The 27,397-nt window shown below is 50.2% G+C and overlaps 2 protein-coding genes across 10 annotated transcripts in view; one reads left to right on the top strand and one right to left on the bottom strand.

The window, feature by feature from the left end:
- The window catches only part of LOC139374617 (low density lipoprotein receptor-related protein associated protein 1), a 38,750-nt gene extending 16,875 nt beyond the window's left edge, over window positions 1-21,875 (top strand). The window contains exons 2-10 of the mRNA XM_071115648.1: window positions 7,086-7,230; window positions 12,502-12,632; window positions 13,447-13,567; window positions 15,900-15,990; window positions 16,242-16,306; window positions 16,376-16,458; window positions 16,570-16,620; window positions 18,441-18,566; window positions 20,181-21,875. Coding sequence (XP_070971749.1) covers window positions 7,086-7,230; window positions 12,502-12,632; window positions 13,447-13,567; window positions 15,900-15,990; window positions 16,242-16,306; window positions 16,376-16,458; window positions 16,570-16,620; window positions 18,441-18,566; window positions 20,181-20,249 — 882 coding nt within the window. The 3' untranslated portion in view covers window positions 20,250-21,875. The remainder of the gene's footprint in view (window positions 1-7,085; window positions 7,231-12,501; window positions 12,633-13,446; window positions 13,568-15,899; window positions 15,991-16,241; window positions 16,307-16,375; window positions 16,459-16,569; window positions 16,621-18,440; window positions 18,567-20,180) is intronic.
- A 1,300-nt stretch (window positions 21,876-23,175) lies between these two features.
- Window positions 23,176-27,397, bottom strand: part of LOC139374616 (protein Dok-7-like) — a 56,816-nt gene continuing 52,594 nt past the window's right edge. For 4 of the 9 annotated variants that reach the window (XM_071115644.1, XM_071115646.1, XM_071115647.1 and 1 more), the window contains one exon: window positions 24,932-25,199. In XM_071115644.1, coding sequence (XP_070971745.1) covers window positions 25,057-25,199 — 143 coding nt within the window. In that variant the 3' untranslated portion in view covers window positions 24,932-25,056. The other 5 variants (XR_011627698.1, XR_011627701.1, XR_011627702.1 and 2 more) reach the window with 3 other exon arrangements.

Raw genomic sequence — 27,397 nt, 5'->3', positions numbered from 1 at the left:
TCCCTCCTCCATCCCTCTCTCCCTTTCCCTCCTCCATCCCTCTCTCCCTTTCCCTCCTCCATCCCTCTCTCCCTTTCCCTCCTCCATCCCTCTCTCCCTTTCCCTCCTCCATCCCTCTCTCCCTTTCCCTCCTCCATCCTCTCTCCCTTTCCCTCCTCCACCCTCTCTCCCTTTCCCTCCTCCACCCTCTCTACCTTTCCCTCCTCCACCCTCTCTCCCTTTCCCTCCTCCACCCTCTCTCCCTTTCCCTCCTCCACCCTCTCTCCCTTTCCATCCTCCATCCTCTTTCCCTCCTCCATCCTCTTTCCCTCCTCCATCCTCTCTCCCTTTCCCTCCTCCATCCTCTTTCCCTCCTCCATCCTCTTTCCCTCCTCCATCCTCTTTCCCTCCTCCATCCCTCTCTCCCTTTCCCTCCTCCATCCCTCTCTCCCTTTCCCTCCTCCATCCTCTCTCCCTGTCCCTCCTCCATCCTCTCTCCCTTTCCCTCCTCCATCCTCTCTCCCTTTCCCTCCTCCATCCTCTCTACCTTTCCCTCCTCCATCCTCTCTACCTTTCCCTCCTCCATCCTCTCTACCTTTCCCTCCTCCATCCTCTCTACCTTTCCCTCCTCCATCCTCTCTCTACCTTTCCCTCCTCCATCCCTCTCTACCTTTCCCTCCTCCATCCCTCTCTACCTTTCCCTCCTCCATCCCTCTCTACCTTTCCCTCCTCCATCCCTCTCTCCCTTTCCCTCCTCCATCCCTCTCTCCCTTTCCCTCCTCCATCCTCTCTCCCCCTCCCATTCTCTCCCTCCTCCATCCTCTCTCCCTTTCCCTCCTCCACCCTCTCTACCTTTCCCTCCTCCACCCTCTCTCCCTTTCCCTCCTCCACCCTCTCTCCCTTTCCCTCCTCCATCCTCTTTCCCTCCTCCATCCTCTTTCCCTCCTCCATCCTCTTTCCCTCCTCCATCCTCTCTCCCTTTCCCTCCTCCATCCTCTTTCCCTCCTCCATCCTCTTTCCCTCCTCCATCCCTCTCTCCCTTTCCCTCCTCCATCCCTCTCTCCCTTTCCCTCCTCCATCCTCTCTCCCTGTCCCTCCTCCATCCTCTCTCCCTTTCCCTCCTCCATCCTCTCTCCCTTTCCCTCCTCCATCCCTCTCTACCTTTCCCTCCTCCATCCCTCTCTACCTTTCCCTCCTCCATCCCTCTCTACCTTTCCCTCCTCCATCCCTCTCTACCTTTCCCTCCTCCATCCTCTCTACCTTTCCCTCCTCCATCCTCTCTCCCTCTCCATCCTCTCTCCCTTTCCCTCCATCCTCTCTCCCTTTCCCTCCTCCATCCTCTCTCCCTGTCCCTCCTCCATCCCTCTCTACCTTTCCCTTCTCCATCCCTCTCTACCTTTCCCTCCTCCATCCCTCTCTACCTTTCCCTCCTCCATCCCTCTCTACCTTTCCCTCCTCCATCCCTCTCTACCTTTCCCTCCTCCATCCTCTCTACCTTTCCCTCCTCCATCCCTCTCTCCCTTTCCCTCCTCCATCCTCTCTCCCTTTCCCTCCTCCATCCCTCTCTCCCTTTCCCTCCTCCATCCTCTCTCCCTTTCCCTCCTCCATCCCTCTCTCCCTTTCCCTCCTCCATCCCTCTCTCCCTTTCCCTCCTCCATCCCTCTCTCCCTTTCCCTCCTCCATCCCTCTCTCCCTTTCCCTCCTCCATCCCTCTCTCCCTTTCCCTCCTCCACCCTCTCTCCCTTTCCCTCCTCCACCCTCTCTCCCTTTCCCTCCTCCACCCTCTCTCCCTTTCCCTCCTCCACCCTCTCTCCCTTTCCCTCCTCCATCCTCTTTCCCTCCTCCATCCTCTTTCCCTCCTCCATCCTCTTTCCCTCCTCCATCCTCTTTCCCTTTCCCTCCTCCATCCTCTTTCCCTCCTCCATCCTCTTTCCCTCCTCCATCCCTCTCTCCCTTTCCCTCCTCCATCCCTCTCTCCCTTTCCCTCCTCCATCCCTCTCTCCCTTTCCCTCCTCCATCCTCTCTCCCTTTCCCTCCTCCATCCTCTCTCCCTTTCCCTCCTCCATCCTCTCTACCTTTCCCTCCTCCATCCTCTCTACCTTTCCCTCCTCCATCCTCTCTACCTTTCCCTCCTCCATCCTCTCTACCTTTCCCTCCTCCATCCCTCTCTACCTTTCCCTCCTCCATCCCTCTCTACCTTTCCCTCCTCCATCCCTCTCTACCTTTCCCTCCTCCATCCCTCTCTACCTTTCCCTCCTCCATCCCTCTCTCCCTTTCCCTCCTCCATCCCTCTCTCCCTTTCCCTCCTCCATCCTCTCTCCCTTTCCCTCCTCCATCCTCTCTCCCTTTCCCTCCTCCACCCTCTCTACCTTTCCCTCCTCCACCCTCTCTCCCTTTCCCTCCTCCACCCTCTCTCCCTTTCCCTCCTCCATCCTCTTTCCCTCCTCCATCCTCTTTCCCTCCTCCATCCTCTTTCCCTCCTCCATCCTCTCTCCCTTTCCCTCCTCCATCCTCTTTCCCTCCTCCATCCTCTTTCCCTCCTCCATCCCTCTCTCCCTTTCCCTCCTCAATCCCTCTCTCCCTTTCCCTCCTCCATCCTCTCTCCCTGTCCCTCCTCCATCCTCTCTCCCTTTCCCTCCTCCATCCTCTCTCCCTTTCCCTCCTCCATCCCTCTCTACCTTTCCCTCCTCCATCCCTCTCTACCTTTCCCTCCTCCATCCCTCTCTACCTTTCCCTCCTCCATCCCTCTCTACCTTTCCCTCCTCCATCCTCTCTACCTTTCCCTCCTCCATCCTCTCTCCCTCTCCATCCTCTCTCCCTTTCCCTCCATCCTCTCTCCCTTTCCCTCCTCCATCCTCTCTCCCTGTCCCTCCTCCATCCCTCTCTACCTTTCCCTTCTCCATCCCTCTCTACCTTTCCCTCCTCCATCCCTCTCTACCTTTCCCTCCTCCATCCCTCTCTACCTTTCCCTCCTCCATCCCTCTCTACCTTTCCCTCCTCCATCCTCTCTACCTTTCCCTCCTCCATCCCTCTCTCCCTTTCCCTCCTCCATCCTCTCTCCCTTTCCCTCCTCCATCCCTCTCTCCCTTTCCCTCCTCCATCCTCTCTCCCTTTCCCTCCTCCATCCCTCTCTCCCTTTCCCTCCTCCATCCCTCTCTCCCTTTCCCTCCTCCATCCCTCTCTCCCTTTCCCTCCTCCATCCCTCTCTCCCTTTCCCTCCTCCATCCCTCTCTCCCTTTCCCTCCTCCACCCTCTCTCCCTTTCCCTCCTCCACCCTCTCTCCCTTTCCCTCCTCCACCCTCTCTCCCTTTCCCTCCTCCACCCTCTCTCCCTTTCCCTCCTCCATCCTCTTTCCCTCCTCCATCCTCTTTCCCTCCTCCATCCTCTTTCCCTCCTCCATCCTCTTTCCCTTTCCCTCCTCCATCCTCTTTCCCTCCTCCATCCTCTTTCCCTCCTCCATCCCTCTCTCCCTTTCCCTCCTCCATCCCTCTCTCCCTTTCCCTCCTCCATCCTCTCTCCCTGTCCCTCCTCCATCCTCTCTCCCTTTCCCTCCTCCATCCTCTCTCCCTTTCCCTCCTCCATCCTCTCTACCTTTCCCTCCTCCATCCTCTCTACCTTTCCCTCCTCCATCCCTCTCTACCTTTCCCTTCTCCATCCTCTCTACCTTTCCCTCCTCCATCCCTCTCTACCTTTCCCTCCTCCATCCCTCTCTACCTTTCCCTCCTCCATCCCTCTCTACCTTTCCCTCCTCCATCCCTCTCTATCTTTCCCTCCTCCATCCTCTCTACCTTTCCCTCCTCCATCCTCTCTCCCTCTCCATCCTCTCTCCCTCTCCATCCTCTCTCCCTTTCCCTCCTCCATCCTCTCTCCTCCATCCTCTCTACCTTTCCCTCCTCCATCCTCTCTACCTTTCCCTCCTCCATCCTCTCTACCTTTCCCTCCTCCATCCTCTCTCCTTTTCCCTCCTCCATCCTCTCTCCTTTTCCCTCGTCCATCCTCTCTCCCTGTCCCTCCTCCATCCTCTCTACCTTTCACCTCCTCCATCCTCTCTCCTCCATCCTCTCTACCTTTCCCTCCTCCATCCTCTCTCCCTGTCCCTCCTCCATCCTCTCTACCTTTCCCTCCTCCATCCTCTCTCCCTTTCCCTCCTCCATCCTCTCTCCCTTTCCCTCCTCCATCCTCTCTACCTTTCCCTCCTCCATCCTCTCTCCCTTTCCCTCCTCCATCCTCTCTACCTTTCCCTCCTCCATCCTCTCTCCCTTTCCCTCCTCCATCCTCTTTCCCTCCTCCATCCTCTCTCCCTGTCCCTCCTCCATCCTCTCTCCCTGTCCCTCCTCCATCCTCTCTACCTTTCCCTCCTCCATCCTCTTTCCCTCCTCCATCCTCTCTCCCTGTCCCTCCTCCATCCTCTCTACCTTTCCCTCCTCCATCCTCTTTCCCTCCTCCATCCTCTTTCCCTCCTCCATCCTCTTTCCCTCCTCCATGCTCTCTCCCTGTCCCTCCTCCATGCTCTCTCCCTGTCCCTCCTCCATCCTCTCTACCTTTCCCTCCTCCATCCTCTCTACCTTTCCCTCCTCCATCCTCTCTCCCTGCCCCTCCTCCATCCTCTCTACCTTTCCCTCATCCATCCTCTTTCCCTCCTCCATCCTCTCTACCTTTCCCTCCTCCATCCTCTTTCCCTCCTCCATCCCTCTCTCCCTTTCCCTCCTCCATCCTCTTTCCCTCCTCCATCCTCTCTCCCTGTCCCTCCTCCATCCTCTTTCCCTCCTCCATCCTCTTTCCCTCCTCCATCCTCTTTCCCTCCTCCATCCTCTTTCCCTCCTCCATGCTCTCTCCCTGTCCCTCCTCCATCCTCTCTCCCTGTCCCTCCTCCATCCTCTCTACCTTTCCCTCCTCCATCCTCTCTCCCTGCCCCTCCTCCATCCTCTCTACCTTTCCCTCATCCATCCTCTTTCCCTCCTCCATCCTCTTTCCCTCCTCCATCCTCTCTACCTTTCCCTCCTCCATCCTCTTTCCCTCCTCCATCCCTCTCTCCCTTTCCCTCCTCCATCCTCTTTCCATCCTCTCTACCTTTCCCTCCTCCATCCTCTTTCCCTCCTCCATCCTCTTTCCCTCCTCCATCCCTCTCTCTCTTTCCCTCCTCCATCCCTCTCTCCCTTTCCCTCCTCCATCCCTCTCTCCCTTTCCCTCCTCCATCCCCTCTCCCTTTCCCTCCTCCATCCTCTCTCCCTTTCCCTCCTCCATCCTCTCTCCCTTTCCCTCCTCCATCCTCTCTCCCTTTCCCTCCTCCATCCTCTCTCCCTTTCCCTCCTTCATCCTCTCTCCCTTTCCCTCCTCCATCCTCTTTCCCTCCTCCATCCTCTTTCCCTCCTCCATCCCTCTCTCCCTTTCCCTCCTCCATCCTCTCCCTTTCCCTCCTCCATCCTCTCCCTTTCCCTCCTCCATCCTCTCTCCCTTTCCCTCCTCCATCCTCTTTCCCTCCTCCATCCTCTCTACCTTTCCCTCCTCCATCCCTCTCTCCCTTTCCCTCCTCCATCCTCTTTCCCTCCTCCATCCCTCTCTCCCTGTCCCTCCTCCATCCTCTCTCCCTTTCCCTCCTCCATCCCTCTCTACCTTTCCCTCCTCCACCCTCTCTCCCTTTCCCTCCTCCATCCTATCTCCCTTTCCCTCCTCCATCCTCTCTACCTTTCCCTCCTCCATCCCTCTCTCCCTTTCCCTCCTCCATCCTCTCTCCTTTTCCCTCCTCCATCCTCTCTCCTTTTCCCTCCTCCATCCTCTCTCCTTTTCCCTCCTCCATCCTCTCTCCCTTTCCCTCCTCCATCCTCTCTCCCTTTCCCTCCTCCAACCTCTCTCCCTTTCCCTCCTCCATCCCTCTCTCCCTTTCCCTCCTCCATCCTCTCTACCTTTCCCTCCTCCATCCCTCTCTCCCTTTCCCTCCTCCATCCTCTTTCCCTCCTCCATCCTCTTTCCCTCCTCCATCCCTCTCTCCCTGTCCCTCCTCCATCCCTCTCTACCTTTCCCTCCTCCACCCTCTCTCCCTTTCCCTCCTCCATCCTCTCTACCTTTCCCTCCTCCATCCCTCTCTCCCTTTCCCTCCTCCATCCTCTCTCCTTTTCCCTCCTCCATCCTCTCTCCCTTTCCCTCCTCCATCCTCTCTCCCTTTCCCTCCTCCATCCTCTCTCCCTTTCCCTCCTCCATCCTCTCTCCCTTTCCCTCCTCCATCCTCTCTACCTTTCCCTCCTCCATCCTCTCTACCTTTCCCTCTTCCATCCCTCTCTCCCTTTCCCTCCTCCATCCCTCTCTCCCTTTCCCTCCTCCATCCCTCTCTCCCTTTCCCTCCTCCATCCCTCTCTACCTTTCCCTCCTCCATCCCTCTCTACCTTTCCCTCCTCCATCCCTCTCTCCCTTTCCCTCCTCCATCCTCTCTACCTTTCCCTCCTCCATCCTCTCTCCCTTTCCCTTCTCCATCCTCTCTCCCTTCTCCATCCTCTCTCCCTCCTCCATCCTCTCTCCCTTTCCCTTCTCCATCCTCTCTCCCTTTCCCTTCTCCATCCTCTCTCCCTTTCCCTTCTCCATCCTCTCTCTACCTTTCCCTCCTCCATCCTCTCTCTCCCTTTCCCTCCTCCATCCTCTCTCTCCCTTTCCCTCCTCCATCCTCTCTCCCTCCTCCATCCTCTCTCCCTCCTCCATCCTCTCTCCCTCCTCCATCCTCTCTCCCTCCTCCATCCTCTCTCCCTCCTCCATCCTCTCTCCCTCCTCCATCCTCTCTCCCTCCTCCATCCTCTCTCCCTCCTCCATCCTCTCTCCCTCCTCCATCCTCTTTCCCTCCTCCATCCTCTTTCCCTCCTCCATCCTCTTTCCCTCCTCCATCCTCTCCCTTTCCCTCCTCCATCCTCTCTCCCTGTCCCTCCTCCATCCTCTCTACCTTTCCCTCCTCCATCCTCTTTCCCTCCTCCATCCTCTCTCCCTCCTCCATCCCTTTCTTTTCCATCCACCCCTCTCTCTCATCATCCCGCCGTCTCTAGATGTAGTTGCCCCCTGTGCTCCAGTCTAACACCAGTCTCTCTCTTTCGCTCCATCCATCCCTCTCTCCTTCCTTCCTCTAGATGCAGTTGCCCCCAGTGCGTCAGGCAGAGCTCCACAGTGATCTGAAGATCCAGGAGAAAGATGAATTACAGTGGAAGAAGTCTAAGGCAGAAGGGATGGATGAGAATGGAGAGAGAGAGGCCAAGCTACGACGTGGCTTCAACGGTGAGAGAGAGGGATGGATGGAGGGGAGAGAGAGACTAGAAGGGAGGATGGTTTTAAATAACTACTTAAACTACCTACCTGACTGATGGAGAGAGAGAGAAAGACTAGAAGGGAGGAGTTGTGTAAGTAACACTACTTAAACCACCTACCTGACTGATGGAGAGAGAGAGAAGGACTAGAAGGGAAGAGTGGTGTAAATAACACTACTTGGTGTAAATAACACTACTTGGTGTAAATAACACCACTTAAACTAGAGCTTTATAAACAGTAGATTGTCTAGAGAGAGACAGGGCTGCTTTATAAACAGCTGGTTTTCTAGAGAGACAGGGCTGCTTTATAAACAGTAGATTTTCTAGAGAGAGACAGGGCTGCTTTATAAACAGCTGGTTTTCTAGAGAGAGACAGAGCTGCTTTATAAACAGTTGGTTTTCTAGAGAGACAGAGCTGCTTTATACAGTTGGTTTTCTAGAGAGAGACAGAGCTGCTTTATAAACAGTTGGTTTTCTAGAGAGAGGCAGAGCTGCTTTATAAACAGTTGGTTTTCTAGAGAGAGACAGAGCTGCTTTATACAGTTGGTTTTCTAGAGAGAGACAGAGCTGCTTTATAAACAGTTGGTTTTCTAGAGAGAGACAGAGCTGCTTTATAAACAGTTGGTTTTCTAGAGAGAGACAGAGCTGCTTTATAAACAGTAGGTTTTCTAGAGAGAGACAGAGCTGCTTTATAAACAGTTGGTTTTCTAGAGAGAGACAGAGCTGCTTTATAAACAGTTGGTTTTCTAGAGAGAGACAGAGCTGCTTTATAAACCGTTGGTTTTCTAGAGAGAGCAGAGCTGCTTTATAAACAGTTGGTTTTCTAGAGAGAGACAGGGCTGCTTTATAAACAGTTGGTTTTCTAGAGAGAGACAGAGCTGCTTTATAAACAGTTGGTTTTCTAGAGAGAGCAGAGCTGCTTTATAAACAGTAGATTTTCTAGAGAGAGACAGAGCTGCTTTATAAACAGTTGGTTTTCTAGAGAGAGACAGAGCTGCTTTATAAACAGTTGGTTTTCTAGAGAGAGACAGAGCTGCTTTATAAACAGTTGGTTTTCTAGAGAGAGACAGAGCTGCTTTATAAACAGTAGATTTTCTAGAGAGAGACAGAGCTGCTTTATAAACAGTAGGTTTTCTAGAGAGAGACAGAGCTGCTTTATAAACAGTAGGTTTTCTAGAGAGAGACAGAGCTGCTTTATAAACAGTTGGTTTTCTAGAGAGAGACAGAGCTGCTTTATAAACAGTTGGTTTTCTAGAGAGAGACAGAGCTGCTTTATAAACAGTAGATTTTCTAGAGAGAGACAGAGCTGCTTTATAAACAGTAGGTTTTCTAGAGAGAGACAGAGCTGCTTTATAAACAGTAGATTTTCTAGAGAGAGACAGAGCTGCTTTATAAACAGTTGGTTTTCTAGAGAGAGACAAAGCTGCTTTATAAACAGTTGGTTTTCTAGAGAGAGACAGAGCTGCTTTATAAACAGTAGATTTTCTAGAGAGAGACAGAGCTGCTTTATAAACAGTAGATTTTCTAGAGAGAGACAGAGCTGCTTTATAAACAGTAGATTTTCTAGAGAGAGACAGAGCTGCTTTATAAACAGTAGATTTTCTAGAGAGAGAGAGACAGCTGCTTTATAAACAGTAGGTTTTCTAGAGAGAGACAGAGCTGCTTTATAAACAGTTGGTTTTCTAGAGAGAGACAGAGCTGCTTTATAAACAGTTGGTTTTCTAGAGAGAGACAGAGCTGCTTTATAAACAGTAGGTTTTCTAGAGAGAGACAGGGCTGCTTTATAAACAGTTGGTTTTCTAGAGAGAGACAGAGCTGCTTTATAAACAGTAGGTTTTCTAGAGAGAGACAGGGCTGCTTTATAAACAGTTGGTTTTCTAGAGAGAGACAGGGCTGCTTTATAAACAGTTGGTTTTCTAGAGAGAGACAGGGCTGCTTTATAAACAGTTGGTTTTCTAGAGAGAGACAGAGCTGCTTTATAAACAGTAGGTTTTCTAGAGAGAGACAGGGCTGCTTTATAAACAGTTGGTTTTCTAGAGAGAGACAGGGCTGCTTTATAAACAGTTGGTTTTCTAGAGAGAGCAGAGCTGCTTTATAAACAGTTGGTTTTCTAGAGAGAGACAGAGCTGCTTTATAAACAGTTGGTTTTCTAGAGAGAGGCAGAGTTGCTTTATAAACAGTTGGTTTTCTAGAGAGAGCAGAGCTGCTTTAAAAAAGCAGAAAGGGCCTTGGGGACGGTGTGTGGCTTGTTATGTCTTGGGGGTGTGAAGGCCTTGGGGAAGGTGTGTGGCTTGTTATAATGTCTTGGGGGTGTGAAGGCCTTGGGGAAGGTGTGTGGCTTGTTATGTCTTGGGGTGTGAAGGCCTTGGGGAAGGTGTGTGGCTTGTTATAATGTCTCAGGGGTGTGAAGGCCTTGGGGAAGGTGTGGCTTCTTATGTCTTGGGGGTGTGAAGGCCTTGGGGACGGTGTGTGGCTTGTTATAATGGCGTGGGGGTGTGAAGGCCTTGGGGAAGGTGTGTGGCTTGTTATAATGTGGTGGGGGTGTGAAGGCCTTGGGGAAGGTGTGTGACTTGTTGGGGTGTGAAGGCCTTGGGGAAGGTGTGTGGCTTGTTATAATGTCTCAGGGGTGTGAAGGCCTTGGGGAAGGTGTGTGGCTTGTTATAATGTCTCAGGGGTGTGAAGGCCTTGGGGAAGGTGTGTGAGTAGCTTGTTATAATGTCTCAGGGGTGTGAAGGCCTTGGGGAAGGTGTGTGGCTTGTTATAATGTCTCAGGGGTGTGAAGGCCTTGGGGAAGGTGTGTGGCTTGTTATAATGTCTCAGGGGTGTGAAGGCTTTGGGGAAGGTGTGTGGCTTGTTATAATGTTTAAGGGGTGTGAAGGCCTTGGGGAAGGTGTATGGCTTGTTATAATGTCTCAGGGGTGTGAATGGCTTGGGGAAGGTGTGTGGCTTGTTATAATGTCTCAGGGGTGTGAAGGCCTTGGGGAAGGTGTGTGGCTTGTTATAATGTCTCAGGGGTGTGAAGGCCTTGGGGAAGGTGTGTGGCTTGTTATAATGTCTCAGGGGTGTGAATGGCTTGGGGAAGGTGTGTGGCTTGTTATAATGTCTTGGGGGTGTGAAGGCCTTGGGGAAGGTGTGTGGCTTGTTATGTCTTGGGGGTGTGAAGGCCTTGGGGAAGGTGTGTGGCTTGTTATAATGTCTCAGGGGTGTGAAGGCCTTGGGGAAGGTGTGGCTTGTTATGTCTTGGGGGTGTGAAGGCCTTGGGGACGGTGTGTGGCTTGTTATAATGGCGTGGGGGTGTGAAGGCCTTGGGGAAGGTGTGTGGCTTGTTATAATGTGGTGGGGATGTGAAGGCCTTGGGGAAGGTGTGTGACTTGTTGGGGTGTGAAGGCCTTGGGGAAGGTGTGTGGCTTGTTATAATGTCTCAGGGGTGTGAAGGCCTTGGAAGGTGTGTGGCTTGTTATAATGTCTCAGGGGTGTGAAGGCCTTGGGGAAGGTGTGTGGCTTGTTATAATGTCTCAGGGGTGTGAAGGCCTTGGGGAAGGTGTGTGGCTTGTTATAATGTCTCGGGTGTGAAGGCCTTGGGGAAGGTGTGTGGCTTGTTATAATGTCTCAGGGGTGTGAAGGCCTTGGGGAAGGTGTGTGGCTTGTTATAATGTCTCAGGGGTGTGAAGGCCTTGGGGAAGGTGTGTGGCTTGTTATAATGTCTCAGGGGTGTGAAGGCCTTGGGGAAGGTGTGTGGCTTGTTATAATGGCGTGGGGGTATAAAGGCCTTGGGGAAGGTGTGTGGCTTGTTATAATGTCTCGGGTGTGAAGGCCTTGGGGAAGGTGTGTGGCTTGTTATAATGTCTCAGGGGTGTGAAGGCCTTGGGGAAGGTGTGTGACTTGTTATAATGTGGTGGGGGTGTGAAGGCCTTGGGGAAGGTGTGTGGCTTGTTATACTGTCTCAGGGGTGTGAAGGCCTTGGGGAAGGTGTGTGGCTTGTTATAATGTCTCAGGGGTGTGAAGGCATTGGGGAAGGTGTGTGGCTTGTTATAATGTCTCAGGGGTGTGAAGACCTTGGGGAAGGTGTGTGGCTTGTTATAATGTCTCAGGGGTGTGAAGGCCTTGGGGAAGGTGTGTGGCTTGTTATAATGTCTCAGGGGTGTGAAGGCCTTGGGGAAGGTGTGTGGCTTGTTATAATGTCTCAGGGGTGTGAAGGCCTTGGGGAAGGTGTGTGGCTTGTTATAATGTCTCAGGGGTGTGAAGGCCTTGGGGAAGGTGTGTGGCTTGTTATAATGTCTCAGGGGTGTGAAGGCCTTGGGGAAGGTGTGTGGCTTGTTATAATGTCTCAGGGGTGTGAAGGCCTTGGGGAAGGTGTGTGGCTTGTTATAATGTCTCAGGGGTGTGAAGGCCTTGGGGAAGGTGTGAGTTGGACCTAAGAACAGCCCTTAGCCGTGGTATATTCTCCATCTACCACACCCCCTCGAGCATTATTGCTTAAATATTACATATTTTTTTATAACTAAACCAAGATGGACCACAGCCTGTCATTTCCAATGAGGGGGGGCAAATTAATCATAGTGGGCAGAGCCAAGCACGAGCTAGCGAGATCCTATTGGCTGTTTCTAGCATGTATTTGCATATTTGTGTTAGGTAACGCCGACTCTGAAGTGCATGTGTGCAATAACTAAATTCAACCCTTAAGTAACTCCTTTATAAACAACTATTTTACTTTAAAAAAAAAAACTTTAACAATGAATGAAGTCTACAAAACTTAGTCCACTCTGTTAAATAACAGATTGTAATTTGGGGTAACAGAGAACTGTATCGAGATCAAATGTTTAATCGATGAGATAATGAGCAGAACGTCGTCCAAAATCCTCCCATCTCCACCTTCCCCCACCGCCGGCCGCTGGGCTTCCTCTCATCACCATATTTGGTAGTGAGTGGAAACGCCAACCGGATGCCATTTTGTGTCTCCACTCCACCCCAGTGATCCTGGCTAAGTATGGGATAGTATGGTTAACTGCCGTCCATTTTGTGTCTCCCCTCCACCCCAGTGATCCTGGCTAAGTATGGGATAGTATGGTTAACTGGCGTCCATTTTGTGTCTTCCCCTCCACCCCAGTGATCCTGGCTAAGTATGGGATAGTATGGTTAACTGGCGTCCATTTTGTGTCTCCACTCCACCCCAGTGATCCTGGCTAAGTATGGGATAGTATGGTTAACTGGCGTCCATTTTTTGTCTTCCCCTCCACCCCAGTGATCCTGGCTAAGTATGGGATGGATGGGAAGAAGGACACCAGACCTCTAGAATCTAACAACCTGAAGGACCATGACATCAGAGAAGGAGACATGTTTGATGACCCCAGACTGGACAAACTGTGGAATAAGGTGAGGGAGGGAGGGACGGGGTGGGGGGAGGAGGAGGGAGGGGTGGGGTGAGGAGGAGGGTCGGACGGGGTGGGGGGAGGAGGTGGGGAGGAGGGAGGGAGGTGGGGACGGGGAGGGAGGAGGAGGAGGAGGAGGGACGCGGTGGGGGGGAGGAGGAGGGTCGGACGGGGTGGGAGGAGGAGGAGGAAGGGGGGGGGGGTGGGGGAGGAGGAGGGAGGGGGGCGGGGTGGGGGGAGGAGGATGAGGGAGGGATGGGGTGGGGGGAGGGCACTTGTTCTCTTCTCTTACTCTTCTCTTACCAGTAATTTCCTTTCAAATCACTGATCAGAAATATGATAATAACTCCCCCCTAGGCCACGCCTCCACCAACCCAATGGCTTTAGATTAGTGGGAAGTAGTGAACGAGTGAACACTTCAGGAGAAAGGTGATATGATTGGGACGCACAGCCAGTTTCAGTATAACAGCGTCCATTTTGGGGATGAGCGTGCTCAGTTTCTCTTCCTCTATGGCTTTCACCCCAGTTTACAACCCAAGAAGCCATTTTGGGGCAACTTGTCCTCAGTTTCTCTCCCTCTATGGATTTCACCCCAGTTTACAACCCAAGAAGCCATTTTGGGGCAACTTGTCCTCAGTTTCTCTCCCTCTATGGCTTTCACCCCAGTTTACAACCCAAGAAGCCATTTTGGGGCAACTTGTCCTCAGTTTCTCTCCCTCTATGGCTTTCACCCCAGTTTACAACCCAAGAAGCCATTTTGGGGCGACTTGTCCTCATTCTTCCTTCTAACAGTGTAGTGGAAATGTGTTTCCCTACAGGCTAAGAGTTCTGGTAAGTTCTCAGAGGAGGAGATGCAGAGTCTGAAGAGGGAGTTTCAACACCACAAGGACAAGATCAGCGAGTACAACATCGTCATGGATACCGTCAGCCGCACGGAGGGTGAGAGGGCTTTTTACGCTCGTTCATGTCTGTCGTTCTGCCTCTCTCTCTCTCCTCCTCTCCTCTCTCCTCTCCTCTCTCTCCTCTCTCTCTCCTCTCTCTCTCTCCTCTCTCTCCTCTCTCCTCTCCTCTCCTCTCCTCTCTCCTCTCCTCTCTCCTCCTTTCCTCTCCTCTAGTGATTGTCAGTGTTACCCAGTGATGAAGTGTCACTTGGTTTAGGTTTAATTATAATGTAGTTGTTTGACAGCTGGTGATTGTGTGAAATATTACTTTTGGTTTTGTTGACAGCTGTTTTATTGATGAAAGTTAGTAGTGGCAGTGATTGTGATGTGATGGTTTTCTCCAGTAAGAGAGTAAGTCACTCTGGATACCACTGTCTGCTAAACGACCTTCATGTATTTGTTATTGTCTCCCCGTCTGTCTTCTCTCCCTCCTCATCTGTCCCTCCCTCCTCCAATCCTGTCCTTCTCTCCCTCCTCATCTGTCCCTCCCTCCTCAAATCCTGTCCTTCTCTCCCTCCTCAAATCCTGTCCTTCTCTCCCTCCTCATCTGTCCCTCCCTCCTCAAATCCTGTCCTTCTCTCCCTCCTCATCTGTCCCTCCCTCCTCCAATCCTGTCCTTCTCTCCCTCCTCATCTGTCCCTCGCTCCTCCAATCCTGTCCTTCTCTCCCTCCTCATCTGTCCCTCCCTCCTCCAATCCTGTTCTTCTCTCCCTCCTCATCTGTCCCCCCTCCTCCAATCCTGTCCTTCTCTCCCTCCTCATCTGTCCCTCCCTCCTCCAATCCTGTCCTTCTCTCCCTCCTCATCTGTCCCTCCCTCCTCCAATCCTGTCCTTCTCTCCCTCCTCATCTGTCCCTCGCTCCTCCAATCCTGTCCTTCTCTCCCTCCTCATCTGTCCCTCGCTCCTCCAATCCTGTCTTTCTCTCCCTCCTCATCTGTCCCTCCCTCCTCCAATCCTGTCCTTCTCTCCCTCCTCATCTGTCCCTCCCTCCTCCAATCCTGTCCTTCTCTCCCTCCTCATCTGTCCCTCCCTCCTCCAATCCTGTCCTTCTCTCCCTCCTCATCTGTCCCTCCCTCCTCCAATCCTGTCCTTCTCTCCCTCCTCATCTGTCCCTCCCTCCTCCAATCCTGTCCTCCTCCAATCCTGTCCTTCTCTCCCTCCTCATCTCTCCCTCCCTCCTCCAATTCTGTCCTTCTCTCCCTCCTCATCTGTCCCTCCCTCCTCCAATCCTGTCCTTCTCTCCCTCCTCATCTGTCCCTCCCTCCTCCAATCCTGTCCTTCTCTCCCTCCTCATCTGTCCCTCCCTCCTCCAATCCTGTCCTTCTCTCCCTCCTCATCTGTCCCTCCCTCCTCCAATCCTGTCCTTCTCTCCCTCCTCATCCGTCCCTCCCTCCTCCAATCCTGTCCTTCTCTCCCTCCTCATCCGTCTCTCCCTCCTCCAATCCTGTCCTTCTCTCCCTCCTCATCCGTCCCTCCCTCCTCCAATCCTGTCCTTCTCTCCCTCCTCATCCGTCCCTCCCTCCTCCAATCCCGTCCTTCTCTCCCTCCTCATCCGTCTCTCCCTCCTCCAATCCCGTCCTTCTCTCCCTCCTCATCCGTCTCTCCCTCCTCCAATCCCGTCCTTCTCTCCCTCCTCATCCGTCTCTCCCTCCTCCAATCCCGTCCTTCTCTCCCTCCTCATCCGTCTCTCCCTCCTCCAATCCCGTCCTTCTCTCCCTCCTCCAATCCCATCCTACTCTCCCTCCTCTAATCCCGTCTCTCCCTCCTCCTCTCCCCATCTCTCTCCACCCACCCCTCTCCCCATCTCTCTCCATCCCCTCCCCATCTCTCTCCATCCCCTCCCCATCTCTCTCCATCCCCTCCCCCTCTCTCTCCATCCCCTTCCTCTCTCCATCCCCTTCCTCTCTCCATCCCCTCCCTCTCTCCATCCCCTCCCTCTCTCCATCCCCTCCCTCTCCCCCATCTCTCTCCATCCCCTCCCTCTCCCCCATCTCTCTCCCTCTCCTCCCTCTCTCCATCCCCTCCCTCATCTCTCCCCATCTCCTCCCTCATCTCTCTCCATCCCCTCCCTCTCTCCATCCCCTCCCTCTCCATCCCTCCCTCTCCCCCCCATCTCTCTCCCTCTCCTCCCTCTCTCCATCCCCTCCCTCATCTCTCCCCATCCCCTCCCTCATCTCTCTCCATCCCCTCCCTCTCCCCCATCCCCTCCCTCTCCCCCATCCCCTCCCTCTCCATCCCTCCCTCTCCCCCCCATCTCTCTCCCTCCCCTCCCTCTCCCCCATCCCCTCCCTCTCTCCACCCCCCCCCCCCCCCCCCCCCCCCCCCCTATAGAGATCCATAAGAATGTGATCTCTCCATTAGAAGGGGAAGTTAAACAACATGTCCTGCATCAGAAACACACCGACCTGAAGGACAAGATGAGGTGTGTATTAACGCTGTGTGTGTGTGTCCTGTGTGTTTTAACGGTGTGTGTGTGCATTAACGTTGTGTGTGTGTGTGCGTTTTTAAGGTTGTTTGTGTGCTTTAATGGTGTGTGTGTGTGTGTTTTAACGGTGTGTGTGTGTTTTAATGGTGTGTGTGTGTGTTTGTTTTAACGGTTTGTGTGTGTTTTAATGGTGTGTGTGTGTGTTTTAACGGTTTGTGTGTGTTTTAATGGTGTGTGTGTGTGTGTAGGGATCTGAACCAGGGCTTTGAACGCCTGAGGAAACTCAGCCACGAAGGCTTCAGCGAGGACAGCGGTGAGTGGTACACACACACACACACAGTTGAGTGTGACTAGTTGTGATGTCCCCCTCCCTCCTCTCCAGAGTTTAAAGAGCCCAGGGTGATAGAGCTGTGGGAGATGGCACAGAGAGCCAACCTGACTGGGGATGAACTGGACTCGCTCAAGGTGTGTGTGTGTTTTCTTTCCATATCTGTTTTAAAGTGATCACTTTTCACAGTCTGGATCATAATGTTCTGTCCGGTTTGGGTGTCTCTCTCCCTGTGTTTGTGAGATCAGGAGGAACTGAAGCACTTTGAGACCAAGGTAGAGAAGCACAGCCACTACCAGGTAACCAATCAATATCAATTATTAATCAAGCAGTTTTTTTCCCTCATCGATCTACACACACAATACCCCATAATGACATCACAATACCCCATAATGACATCACAATACCCCATAATGACATCACAATACCCCATAATGACATCACAATACCCCATAATGACAAAGCAAAAAAAACTAAAATATGACATTTGCATAAGTATTCAGACCCTTTACTCAGTACTTTGTTGAAGCACATTTGGCAGCGATTACAGCCTTGAGTCTTCTTGGGTATGACTCTACAAGCTCGGTACATCTGTATTTGGGGAGTTTCTCTCATTCTTCTCTGCAGATCTTCTCAAGCTCTGTCAGGTTGGACGGGGAGTGTTGCTACACAGCTATTTTTTTAGGTCTCTCCAGAGATGTTTGATCATGTTCAAGTCTGGGCTCTGGCTGGGCCACTCAAGGACATTCAGAGACTTGTCCCGAAGCCGCTCCTGTGTTGTCTTGGCTGTGTGCTTAGGGTCGTTGACCTGTTGGAAGGTGAACCTTCACCCCAGTCTGAGGTCATGAGCTCTCTGGAGCAGGTTATCAAGGATCTTTCTGTACTTTACTCTGTTCATCTTTGCCTCGATCCTGACTAGTCTCCCTGCCGCTGAAAAACACTGTATGATGCTGCCACCTCCATGCTTCACCGTAGGGATGGGGCCAGGTTTCCTCCAGACTTGTTTTTCATGTTCTGGGAATCTTTAGATGCCTTTTGGCAAACTCCAAGCGGGCTGTCATGTTCCTTTTACTGAGGAGTGGCTTCCGTCTGGCCACTCTACCATAAAGGCCTGATTGGTGGAGTGCTGCAGAGATGGTTGTCCTTCTGGAAGGTTCTCCTGTCTCCACAGAGGAACTCTGGAGCTCTGTCAGAGTGACCATCGGGTTCTTGGTCACCTCCCTGACCATGGCCCTTCTCCACCGATTGCTCAGTTTGGCTTGGTGGCCAGCTCTATGAAGAGTCTTGGTGGTTCCAAACTTCTTCCATTTCAGAATGATGGAGGCCACTGTGTTCTTGGGGACCTTCAATGCAGCAGATATGTTTTGGTACCCTTCCCCAGATCTGTGCCTCGACACAATCCTGTCTTGGAGCTCTACGGACAATTCCTTCGACCTCATGGCTTGGTTTTCGCTCTGACATGAACTGTCAACTGTGGGACCTTTTATATAGACAGGTGTGTGCCTTTCCAAATCACGTCCAATCAATTGAATTTACCACAGGTGGACTCTAATCAAGTTGTAGAAACATCTCAAGAAAGATCAATGGAAACAGGATGCATCTGAGCTCCATTTAGAGTCTCATAGTGAAGGGTTTGAATAAATAATGTATTTCTGGTTTTTATTTTGTTTACATTTGCAAAGATTTAGAAATTTGTTGTTACTCCATTTTAGAATAAGGATGTGACTTAACAACATGTGGAAAAGTGAAGTTCTGAATACACTGTCTCTTATTCACCTCCCTTGATGTCCCAAATGGACCCTTACGCCCTTAAGGCACTTAGAGATCTGAGAGGGTTTGACAGGTGTAAGCTATATGGTGCTTTCACCAAGCAAGTGCCTAGGGCGTAGGGTCCATTTGGGATAGGACCACTCACTTTCTCCTCCCTCCCTCTCTCTCCTCTCTGATTCTCTCTCTTCCCTCTCTCCTCCCCGATTCTCTCTCATCTCTCCTCCCTGATTCTCTCTCTTCTCTCTCTCCCCCTGCTCCTCTCCCCCCCTGCTTCTCTTGCTTCTCTCTCTCCCCTCTCTCTCCCCCCTACCTCTCTCCCTCTCCCCCCTGCCTCCCTCCCCCTCCTCAGGAACAGTTGGAGTTATCCCACCAGAAGCTGAGACATGTAGAAGCTCTAGGAGACAACGACCACATCCTGAGAAACCAGGAGAGATACAATAACCTGGCCGAGAAGACAAGAGAGATGGGATACAAGGTAGGAGAAATGCAATAACCTGGCCGAGAAGACCAGAGAGATGGGATACAAGGTAGGAGAGAGACAATAACCTGACAGAGAAGACTAGAGAGACAATAACCTGGCAGAGAAGACTAGAGGCAATAGCCTGGCAGAGAAGACCAGAGAGACGGGATACAAGGTAGGAGAGAGACAATAACCTGACAGAGAAGACTAGAGAGACAATAACCTGGCAGAGAAGACTAGAGACAATAACATGGCAGAGAAGACTAGAGACAATAACCTGGCAGAGAAGACTAGATACAATTACCTGGCAGAGAAGACCAGAGAGACAATAACCTGGCAGAGAAGACCAGAGAGACAATAACCTGGCAGAGAAGACCAGAGAGACGGGATACAAGGTAGGAGAGAGACAATAACCTGACAGAGAAGACTAGAGAGACAATAACCTGGCAGAGAAGACTAGAGACAATAGCCTGGCAGAAAAGACTAGAGACAATAACATGGCAGAGAAGACTAGAGACAATAACCTGGCAGAGAAGACTAGAGAGACAATAACCTGGCAGAGAAGACTAGAGAGACAATAACCTGGCAGAGAAGACTAGAGAGACAATAACCTGGCAGAGAAGACTGGAGAGACAATAACCTGGCAGAGAAGACTGGAGAGACAATAACCTGGCAGAGAAGACTAGAGAGACAATAACCTGGCAGAGAAGACTAGAGAGACAATAACCTGGCAGAGAAGACTGGAGAGACAATAACCTGGCAGAGAAGACTGGAGAGACAATAACCTGGCAGAGAAGACTAGAGAGACAATAACCTGGCAGAGAAGACTAGAGACAATAACCTGGCAGAGAAGACTAGAGACAATAACCTGGCAGAGAAGACTAGAGACAATAACCTGGCAGAGAAGACTAGAGAGACAATAACCTGGCAGAGAAGACTAGAGAGACAATAACCTGGCAGAGAAGACTAGAGAGACAATAACCTGGCAGAGAAGACTGGAGAGACAATAACCTGGCAGAGAAGACTGGAGAGACAATAACCTGGCAGAGAAGACTAGAGAGACAATAACCTGGCAGAGAAGACTAGAGAGACAATAACCTGGCAGAGAAGACTAGAGAGACAATAACCTGGCAGAGAAGACTAGAGACAATAACCTGGCAGAGAAGACTAGAGAGACAATAACCTGGCAGAGAAGACTAGAGAGACAATAACCTGGCAGAGAAGACTAGAGACAATAACCTGGCAGAGAAGACTAGAGACAATAACCTGGCAGAGAAGACTAGAGAGACCATAACCTGGCAGAGAAGACTAGAGAGACCATAACCTGGCAGAGAAGACTAGAGACAATAACCTGGCAGAGAAGACTAGAGAGACAATAACCTGGCAGAGAAGACTAGAGACAATAACCTGGCAGAGAAGACTAGAGAGACAATAACCTGGCAGAGAAGACTAGAGAGACAATAACCTGGCAGAGAGATAGGAGAGAGACAACCTGGCAGAAAAGACCAGAGAGATGTGGTACAAGGTAGGAGAGAGACAATAACCTGACAGAAGACCAGAGAGACAATAACCTGGCAGAAAAGACTAGAGATTTGTTGTAACGCCTCTCTCTCTTTCTTTCTCTCTCAGATGAAGAAGCACATGCAGGATTTAACCAGCAAGATCTCCCGTAAAGGACTGGACCGTAACGAACTGTAAGGGGTTCCTCAGACGAGGCCCTGGGGGGGGGGGGGGGAACGACAGAAGGCTGTGTGTTTTCAACATCGGGACTCGAAACAACAAATGAAGTCTTGCTTCGTGTTTTTCTTGCCACAGTGGTTCAGAGTGTGGCGATGCTGCTGTCATGACAACCCTACGATGAACTGCTAATCTGCCCGTCTATATATACACACAGACACACACACACACACCACACACACACTTCCGTCCACATTGCTCTCTTGTAGACTACTTTTAATGAAATCAGTGTTTTTCCGCGTAAATCTAATTTGTGATTATGTTCCATTTTAATAATGACGAGGCTGCTTCTAATCTCAAATGGCACCCTATTCCCTACATAGTGCACTACGTTTGACCAGGGGCCCTATGGAACCCTATTCCCTACATAGTGCACTACGTGTGACCAGGGGTCCTATGGAAGTAGTGCACTGTGTTGGGAATAGGGTGCCATATGGGGTGGAGAACGTGTCTTTCAGTGCCACTACTTGTTCTGTGTAAATATGTATATATATATACCTATTGTAGGTACATCTGATTATGCCCGTGTACCAAATGTCACCCTATTCCCTACATAGTGCACTACTTTTAACCAGAGCCCCCGTACGTTCTTGATCAAACACCTAATAACTTTGATCAAGAGTTTTATTCTGAAAGTATTTGAGACGACCACATATTACCACCATCGAACCCTTCTAGGGAAATAGCTGCGTCGCCGTAGTAACACGCGGTATCAGTGGATTTGACGACGTCGCCGTAGTAACACGTGGTATCAGTGGATTTGACTACATCACCATAGTAACACCTAGTATCATTGGTATTTCAACAATAGCAGTAGCTTAATATCAGCAAATCTCAAGAACTCCTCCTTGACCTTTGGCCTAATGGTGAAATCCCCGAGCGGTTTCCATCCTCTCTGGCAACTCGGTTAGGACGGACTTCTGTATCTTTTGTAGTGACTTGGTGTGTTGATATTCAATGTCTGCTTTCAGCGTTTTATTCATCTACCAAAATTAGGTGCCCTTCTTTTTGCGAGGTTATTGTAAAACCTCTCTGATCTTTTGTGGTTGAAATTCACAGCTCGATTTGAAGGACCGTACAATTATCTGTATGTGTGGGGTTGGAGTGATGAGGTAAGTCATTCAACAGTCATGTTGAACACTGTCCTTGCAGACAGAGTGAGTCCTTGTAACTGATGTGGCTTTAAGTACATATTTACTACGGCACTTAATTAGCCTTGATATAACAATGGGGTTGAATACTTGACTCATGAACATTTCATTTTTTAAATGTATTTGTCAAAATAATAATCCAAAAAATATAATTTGACATGATGGGAGTATTGTGTGTAGGCCCAGTGGAGAAAAATAATCTAAACTGAATCCATTTTAAATTAAAGCTGTAACACAAGGGGGCTGTATTAACCAATCAGAGTGTTACTGAGAGAACCAGTCATGATTGTAAATCGATGTTAACAGTCTTTGAACCAGTCTTATTGGCCCATGTGGGCGGGGCATCCTGAAGATGCAAAACACTGTAATAACAAAAATGAATCAAATATAGATCGAAACAAATTTTCAAAAAAGCAATAAAACACCTTTTCTCCCATTTTCTCGTCATCTGGATATTTTGAAGAAATTGGTACACAATGAGCATAACATAATTTAACAGAATTACTTTTACTATTGTAGGCCTAAACATATGTTTAAAGCCTTACTGATGAATCATGTGTAGTTCACATGGGAATGGAACATAAAACCTGTTTCTGGCACCATGACAACGAACAACAGTCACTGGAAACTATGAGTGCTGTCTTCACTAATGATCTCTTTTAAACTACAGAAACTGATGGCTTTAGAGACACCAGAAGCCTCAGTATCTCAGAGGGCTCCGACCCTACGGCAGTAACCAGACGGTTGTTAGTCCAACCCTACGGCAGTAACCAGACGGTTGTTAGTCCAACCCTACGGCAGTAACCAGACGGTTGTTAGTCCAACCCTACGGCAGTAACCAGACGGTTGTTAGTCCAACCCTACGGCAGTAACCAGACGGTTGTTAGTCCAACCCTACGGCAGTAACCAGACGGTTGTTAGTCCAACCCTACGGCAGTAACCAGACGGTTGTTAGTCCAACCCTACGGCAGTAACCAGACGGTTGTTAGTCCAACCCTACGGCAGTAACCAGACGGTTGTTAGTCCAACCCTACGGCAGTAACCAGACGGTTGTTAGTCCAACCCTACGGCAGTAACCAGACGGTTGTTAGTCCAACCCTACGGCAGTAACCAGACGGTTGTTAGTCCAACCCTACGGCAGTAACCAGACGGTTGTTAGTCCAACCCTACGGCAGTAACCAGACGGTTGTTAGTCCAACCCTATGGCAGTAACCAGATGGTTGTTAGTCCAACCCTACGGCAGTAACCAGACGGTTGTTAGTCCAACCCTATGGCAGTAACCAGACGGTTGTTAGTCCAACCCTACGGCAGTAACCAGACGGTTGTTAGTCCAACCCTACGGCAGTAACCAGATGGTTGTTAGGCCAACCCTACGGCAGTAACCAGATGGTTGTTAGTCCAACCCTACGGCAGTAACCAGACGGTTGTTAGTCCAACCCTACGGCAGTAACCAGACGGTTGTTAGTCCAACCCTACGGCAGTAACCAGACGGTTGTTAGTCCAACCCTACGGCAGTAACCAGATGGTTGTTAGTTCAACCCTACGGCAGTAACCAGATGGTTGTTAGTCCAACCCTACGGCAGTAATCAGATGGTTGTTAGTCCAACCCTACGGCAGTAACCAGATGGGTGTTAGTCCAACCCTACGGCAGTAACCAGATGGTTGTTAGTTCAACGTTCTGGCAGACATCGAAACGGTGAAATAACACATATGGAATCATGTAGTAACCAAAAAAGTGTTAAACAAATCAATTTATTTTATATTTGAGATTCTACAAAGAAGCCACCCTTTGCCTTGATGACAGCTTTGCACACTCTTGGTATTCTCTCAACCAGATTCACCTGGAATGCATTTCAATGAACAGGTGTACCTTGTTAAAAGTTCATTTGTGGAATTTCTTTCCTTCTTAATGCGTTTGAGCCAATCAGTTGTGTTGTGACAAGGTAGGGATGTTATACAGAAGATAGCCCTATTTGGTAAAAGACCAAGTCCATATCATGGCAAGAACAGCTCAAATAAGCAAAGAGAAACAACAGTCCATCGTTACTTTAAGACATGAAGGTCAGTCAATACGGAACATTTCAAGAACTTTGAAACTTTCTTCAAGTGCGGTCTTAAAAACCATCAAGCGCTGTGATGAAACTGTCTCTCATGAGGACCGCCACAGGAAAGGAAGACCCAGAGTTACCTCTGCTGCAGAGGATACGTTCATTAGAGTTACCTGTCTCTCATGAGGACCGCCACAGGAAAGGAAGTCCCAGAGTTACTTCTGCTGCAGAGGATACGTTCATTAGAGTTACCCGTCTCTCATGAGGACCACCACAGGAAAGGAAGTCCCAGAGTTACTTCTGCTGCAGAGGATACGTTCATTAGAGTTACCTGTCTCTCATGAGGACCGCCACGGGAAAGGAAGTCCCAGAGTTACTTCTGCTGCAGAGGATACGTTCATTAGAGTTACCTGTCTCTCATGAGGACCGCCACGGGAAAGGAAGTCCCAGAGTTACTTCTGCTGCAGAGGATACGTTCATTAGAGTTACCTGTCTCTCATGAGGACCGCCACAGGAAAGGAAGTCCCAGAGTTACTTCTGCTGCTAAGTTAGACTTAGCAGCCTCAGAAATTGCTGCCCAAATAAATGCTTCACAGAGTTCAAGTAATAGACATCTCAACTGCGTGAATCAGGCCTTCATGGTCATATTGCTGCAAAGAAACCACTACTAAAAGGACACCAATAAGAAGAAGAGACTGGCTTGGGCCAAGAAACACGAGCAATGGACATTAGACCGGTGGAAATCTGTCCTTTGGTCTGATGAGTCCAAATTTTAGATTTTTGTTTCCAACCGCTGTGTCTCTGTGAGACGTATACTAGGTGAACAGATGATCTCCGCATGTGTGGTTCCCACCGTGAAGCATGGAGGAGGAGGTGGTGTGATGGTGCTTTGCTGGTGACACTGATTTATTTAGAATTCAAGGCACACTTAACCAGCATGGTTACCACAGTGTTCTGCAGAGATACACCATCCCATCTGGTTTGCGCTTAGTGGGACTATCATTAACAGGACAATGACCCAACACACCTTCAGGCTGTGTAAGGGCAATTTGACCAAGAAGGAGAGTGATGGAGTGCTGCATCAGATGACCTGGCCTCCACAATCAACTGATCTCAACATAAATGAGATGGTTTGGGATGAGTTGGACTGCAGAGTGAAGGAAAAGCAGCCAACAAGTGCTCAGCATATGTGGGAACTCCTTCACGACTGTTGGCAAAGCATTCCAGGTGAAGCTGGTTGAGAGAATGCCAAGAGTTTGCAAAGCTGTCATCAAGGCAGAGGGTGGCTAAATATAAAACAAGTTAATAAATAATCTCTTGGCAAACAAAGCAGTTACTATTTACAAGTGAGTTAGTGAGTGAGACAGAGAGAGACTGCAGGGTGCCTCTCCTTTCTGTCCTCTCTCCCCTAGGCGTGTTCTCCTCCAGCTCCATCCGCCTGTCCTTTCTCCCCTGGGTGTGTTCTCCTCCAGCTCTATCAGCCTGTCCTCTCTCTCCCCTGGGTGTGTTCTCCTCCAGCTCCATCAGCCTGTCCTCTTTCTCCCCTGGGTGTGTTCTCCTCCAGCTCCATCAGCCTGTCCTCTCTCCCCTGGGTGTGTTCTCCTCCAGCTCCATCAGCCTGTCCTCTCTCCCCTGGGCATGTTCTGCTGCTACTCTCTGAGCTGTCTCTGAGGCTGTGATGTCTATGTGGGCGTATGTGGTGGAGCCCCCTACTGGACAGGAAGACCAACAACAACAACCAGTGACTACAACATCATGGTCCTCTACAAGAACATAAAAACCAGTCTCCCGATCATCCTGCCTTCTCCCGAAGTGTTTGTCCTGCACACTTTGCTTATAACAAACCTTAATCCATGACGGGTAGTGTGCGAGTGTACACTTTGGGAGAAGGGTGGTGTAATCGGGGGACACAATAGAAATACACACATCCAATGGCTTTGAGCAGGTTCTATGTTTCCTAGTAGGAGATTATCACAGTACAAGAAGCCATATAGCACCAAGGAGGAAGAGACTGTAGGTCACAGTGTGCTGTATGTTCCCAACAGTAGGTATTATAATGATGTGTTCCCAACAGTAGGTATTATAATGATGTGTTCCCAACAGTAGGTATTATAATGATGTGTTCCCAACAGTAGGTATTATAATCAACCTTAGGTTATAAACATGTCCTATTAAACCATTACAATGAATACCGTCATTGTAAAGAAGAATTTGTTCTTAACTGACTTGCCTAGTTCAATAAAGGTTAAACAAGTAAATAAATACATACACATAGGATCTCAGTGTGGTGGAGTCATCATTGTGTTTGCTGATGGACACCCATTTCTTAGCAATAAATCATAAATTACTTTTAAATGACTGGGTTGCTGATGAAGGCAACGGACCTAAACTCAAATGGGTTTAACAATGAAGTATATATATTTTTTTATCCACTTCCACTATGAGTTGCTGAATCTCCTCTCCAGTCTGCTCCTCTATTCAGACACCATGGATGGAGAGAGAGGTAACATCAGGTTCCCTATCACTGGTGGTTGTCAGATTATCCTCCCCAAAACTAGATTTTAGTCAAAGTGCCCCATCCCATTCCCCCCAGCTCAACACGCCCCAGCCCCATCCCATTCCCCCCCAGCTCAACATGTCCCTGTCCAGCCCCATCCCATTCCCCCTCAGCTCAACATGTCCCTGTCCAGCCCCATCCCATTCCCCCCCAGCTCAACATGTCCCTGTCCAGCCCCATCCCATTCCCCCCAGCTCAACAAGCCCCAGCCCCATCCCATTACCCCCCAGCTCAACATGTCCCTGTCCAGCCCCATCCCATTCCCCCCCCCAGCTCAACATGTCCCTGTCCAGCCCCATCCCATTTCCCCCCCCAGCTCAACATGTCCCTGTCCAGCCCCATCCCATTCTCCCCAGCTCAACATGTCCCTGTCCAGCCCCATCCCATTCTCCCCAGCTCAACATGTCCCTGTCCAGCCCCATCCCATTCCCTCCAGCTCAACATGTCCCTGTCCAGCCCCATCATGTTCATTGCTGTTAAGTACAGTCTGTGAACAAAGTTAAACTAATACATTTTATGTTTTGGATTACAGGATACCCAAGATCATATCTCTCCATATTCTGTTCCAGTTAAAGGGTGGTTCAGATTCACTTAGATCTGTGGACCATACTTTTTTAATGGCTAGCTCAGAATATGAGCTTTCCAAGAGTTGTTCATATATTATAGAGATCATTCCTTTCGGGAGCCCAGATGATTTATTTATAAATCATTGGATGGTTGAGTTTCCCCAGAAGGCAGACATCGGAGGATGGGGTGGGTTGAGATGCAGCCAATGCAGAAAAAACACAGATCTCTAGTTTAAACTCCATGGATGTAATGGTTGAGTCCAAATCCATAATGGTTCAGTCCAACTCCATGGATGTAATGGTTGAGTCCAACTCCGTGGATGTAATGGTTCAGTCCAACTCCATGGATGTAATGGTTGAGTCCAACTCCATAATGGTTCAGTCCAACTCCATGGATGTAATGGTTGAGTCCAACTCCGTGGATGTAATGGTTGAGTCCAACTCCGTGCATGTAATGGTTCAGTCCAACTCCGTGGATGTAATGGTTCAGTCCAACTCCATAATGGTTCAGTCCAACTCCATGGATGTAATGGTTGAGTCCAACTCCGTGGATGTAATGGTTCAGTCCAACTCCATGGATGTAATGGTTGAGTCCAACTCCGTGGATGTAATGGTTCAGTCCAACTCCATAATGGTTCAGTCCAACTCCATGGATGTAATGGTTGAGTCCAACTCCGTGGATGTAATGGTTGAGTCCAACTCCGTGCATGCAATGGTTCAGTCCAACTCCGTGGATGTAATGGTTCAGTCCAACTCCATAATGGTTCAGTCCAACTCCATGGATGTA

This window comes from Oncorhynchus clarkii, chromosome 19, assembly GCF_045791955.1.
Source record: "Oncorhynchus clarkii lewisi isolate Uvic-CL-2024 chromosome 19, UVic_Ocla_1.0, whole genome shotgun sequence".
Lineage (NCBI taxonomy): Eukaryota > Metazoa > Chordata > Actinopteri > Salmoniformes > Salmonidae > Oncorhynchus > Oncorhynchus clarkii.
This window is presented reverse-complemented; position numbering and strand designations above follow the sequence as displayed.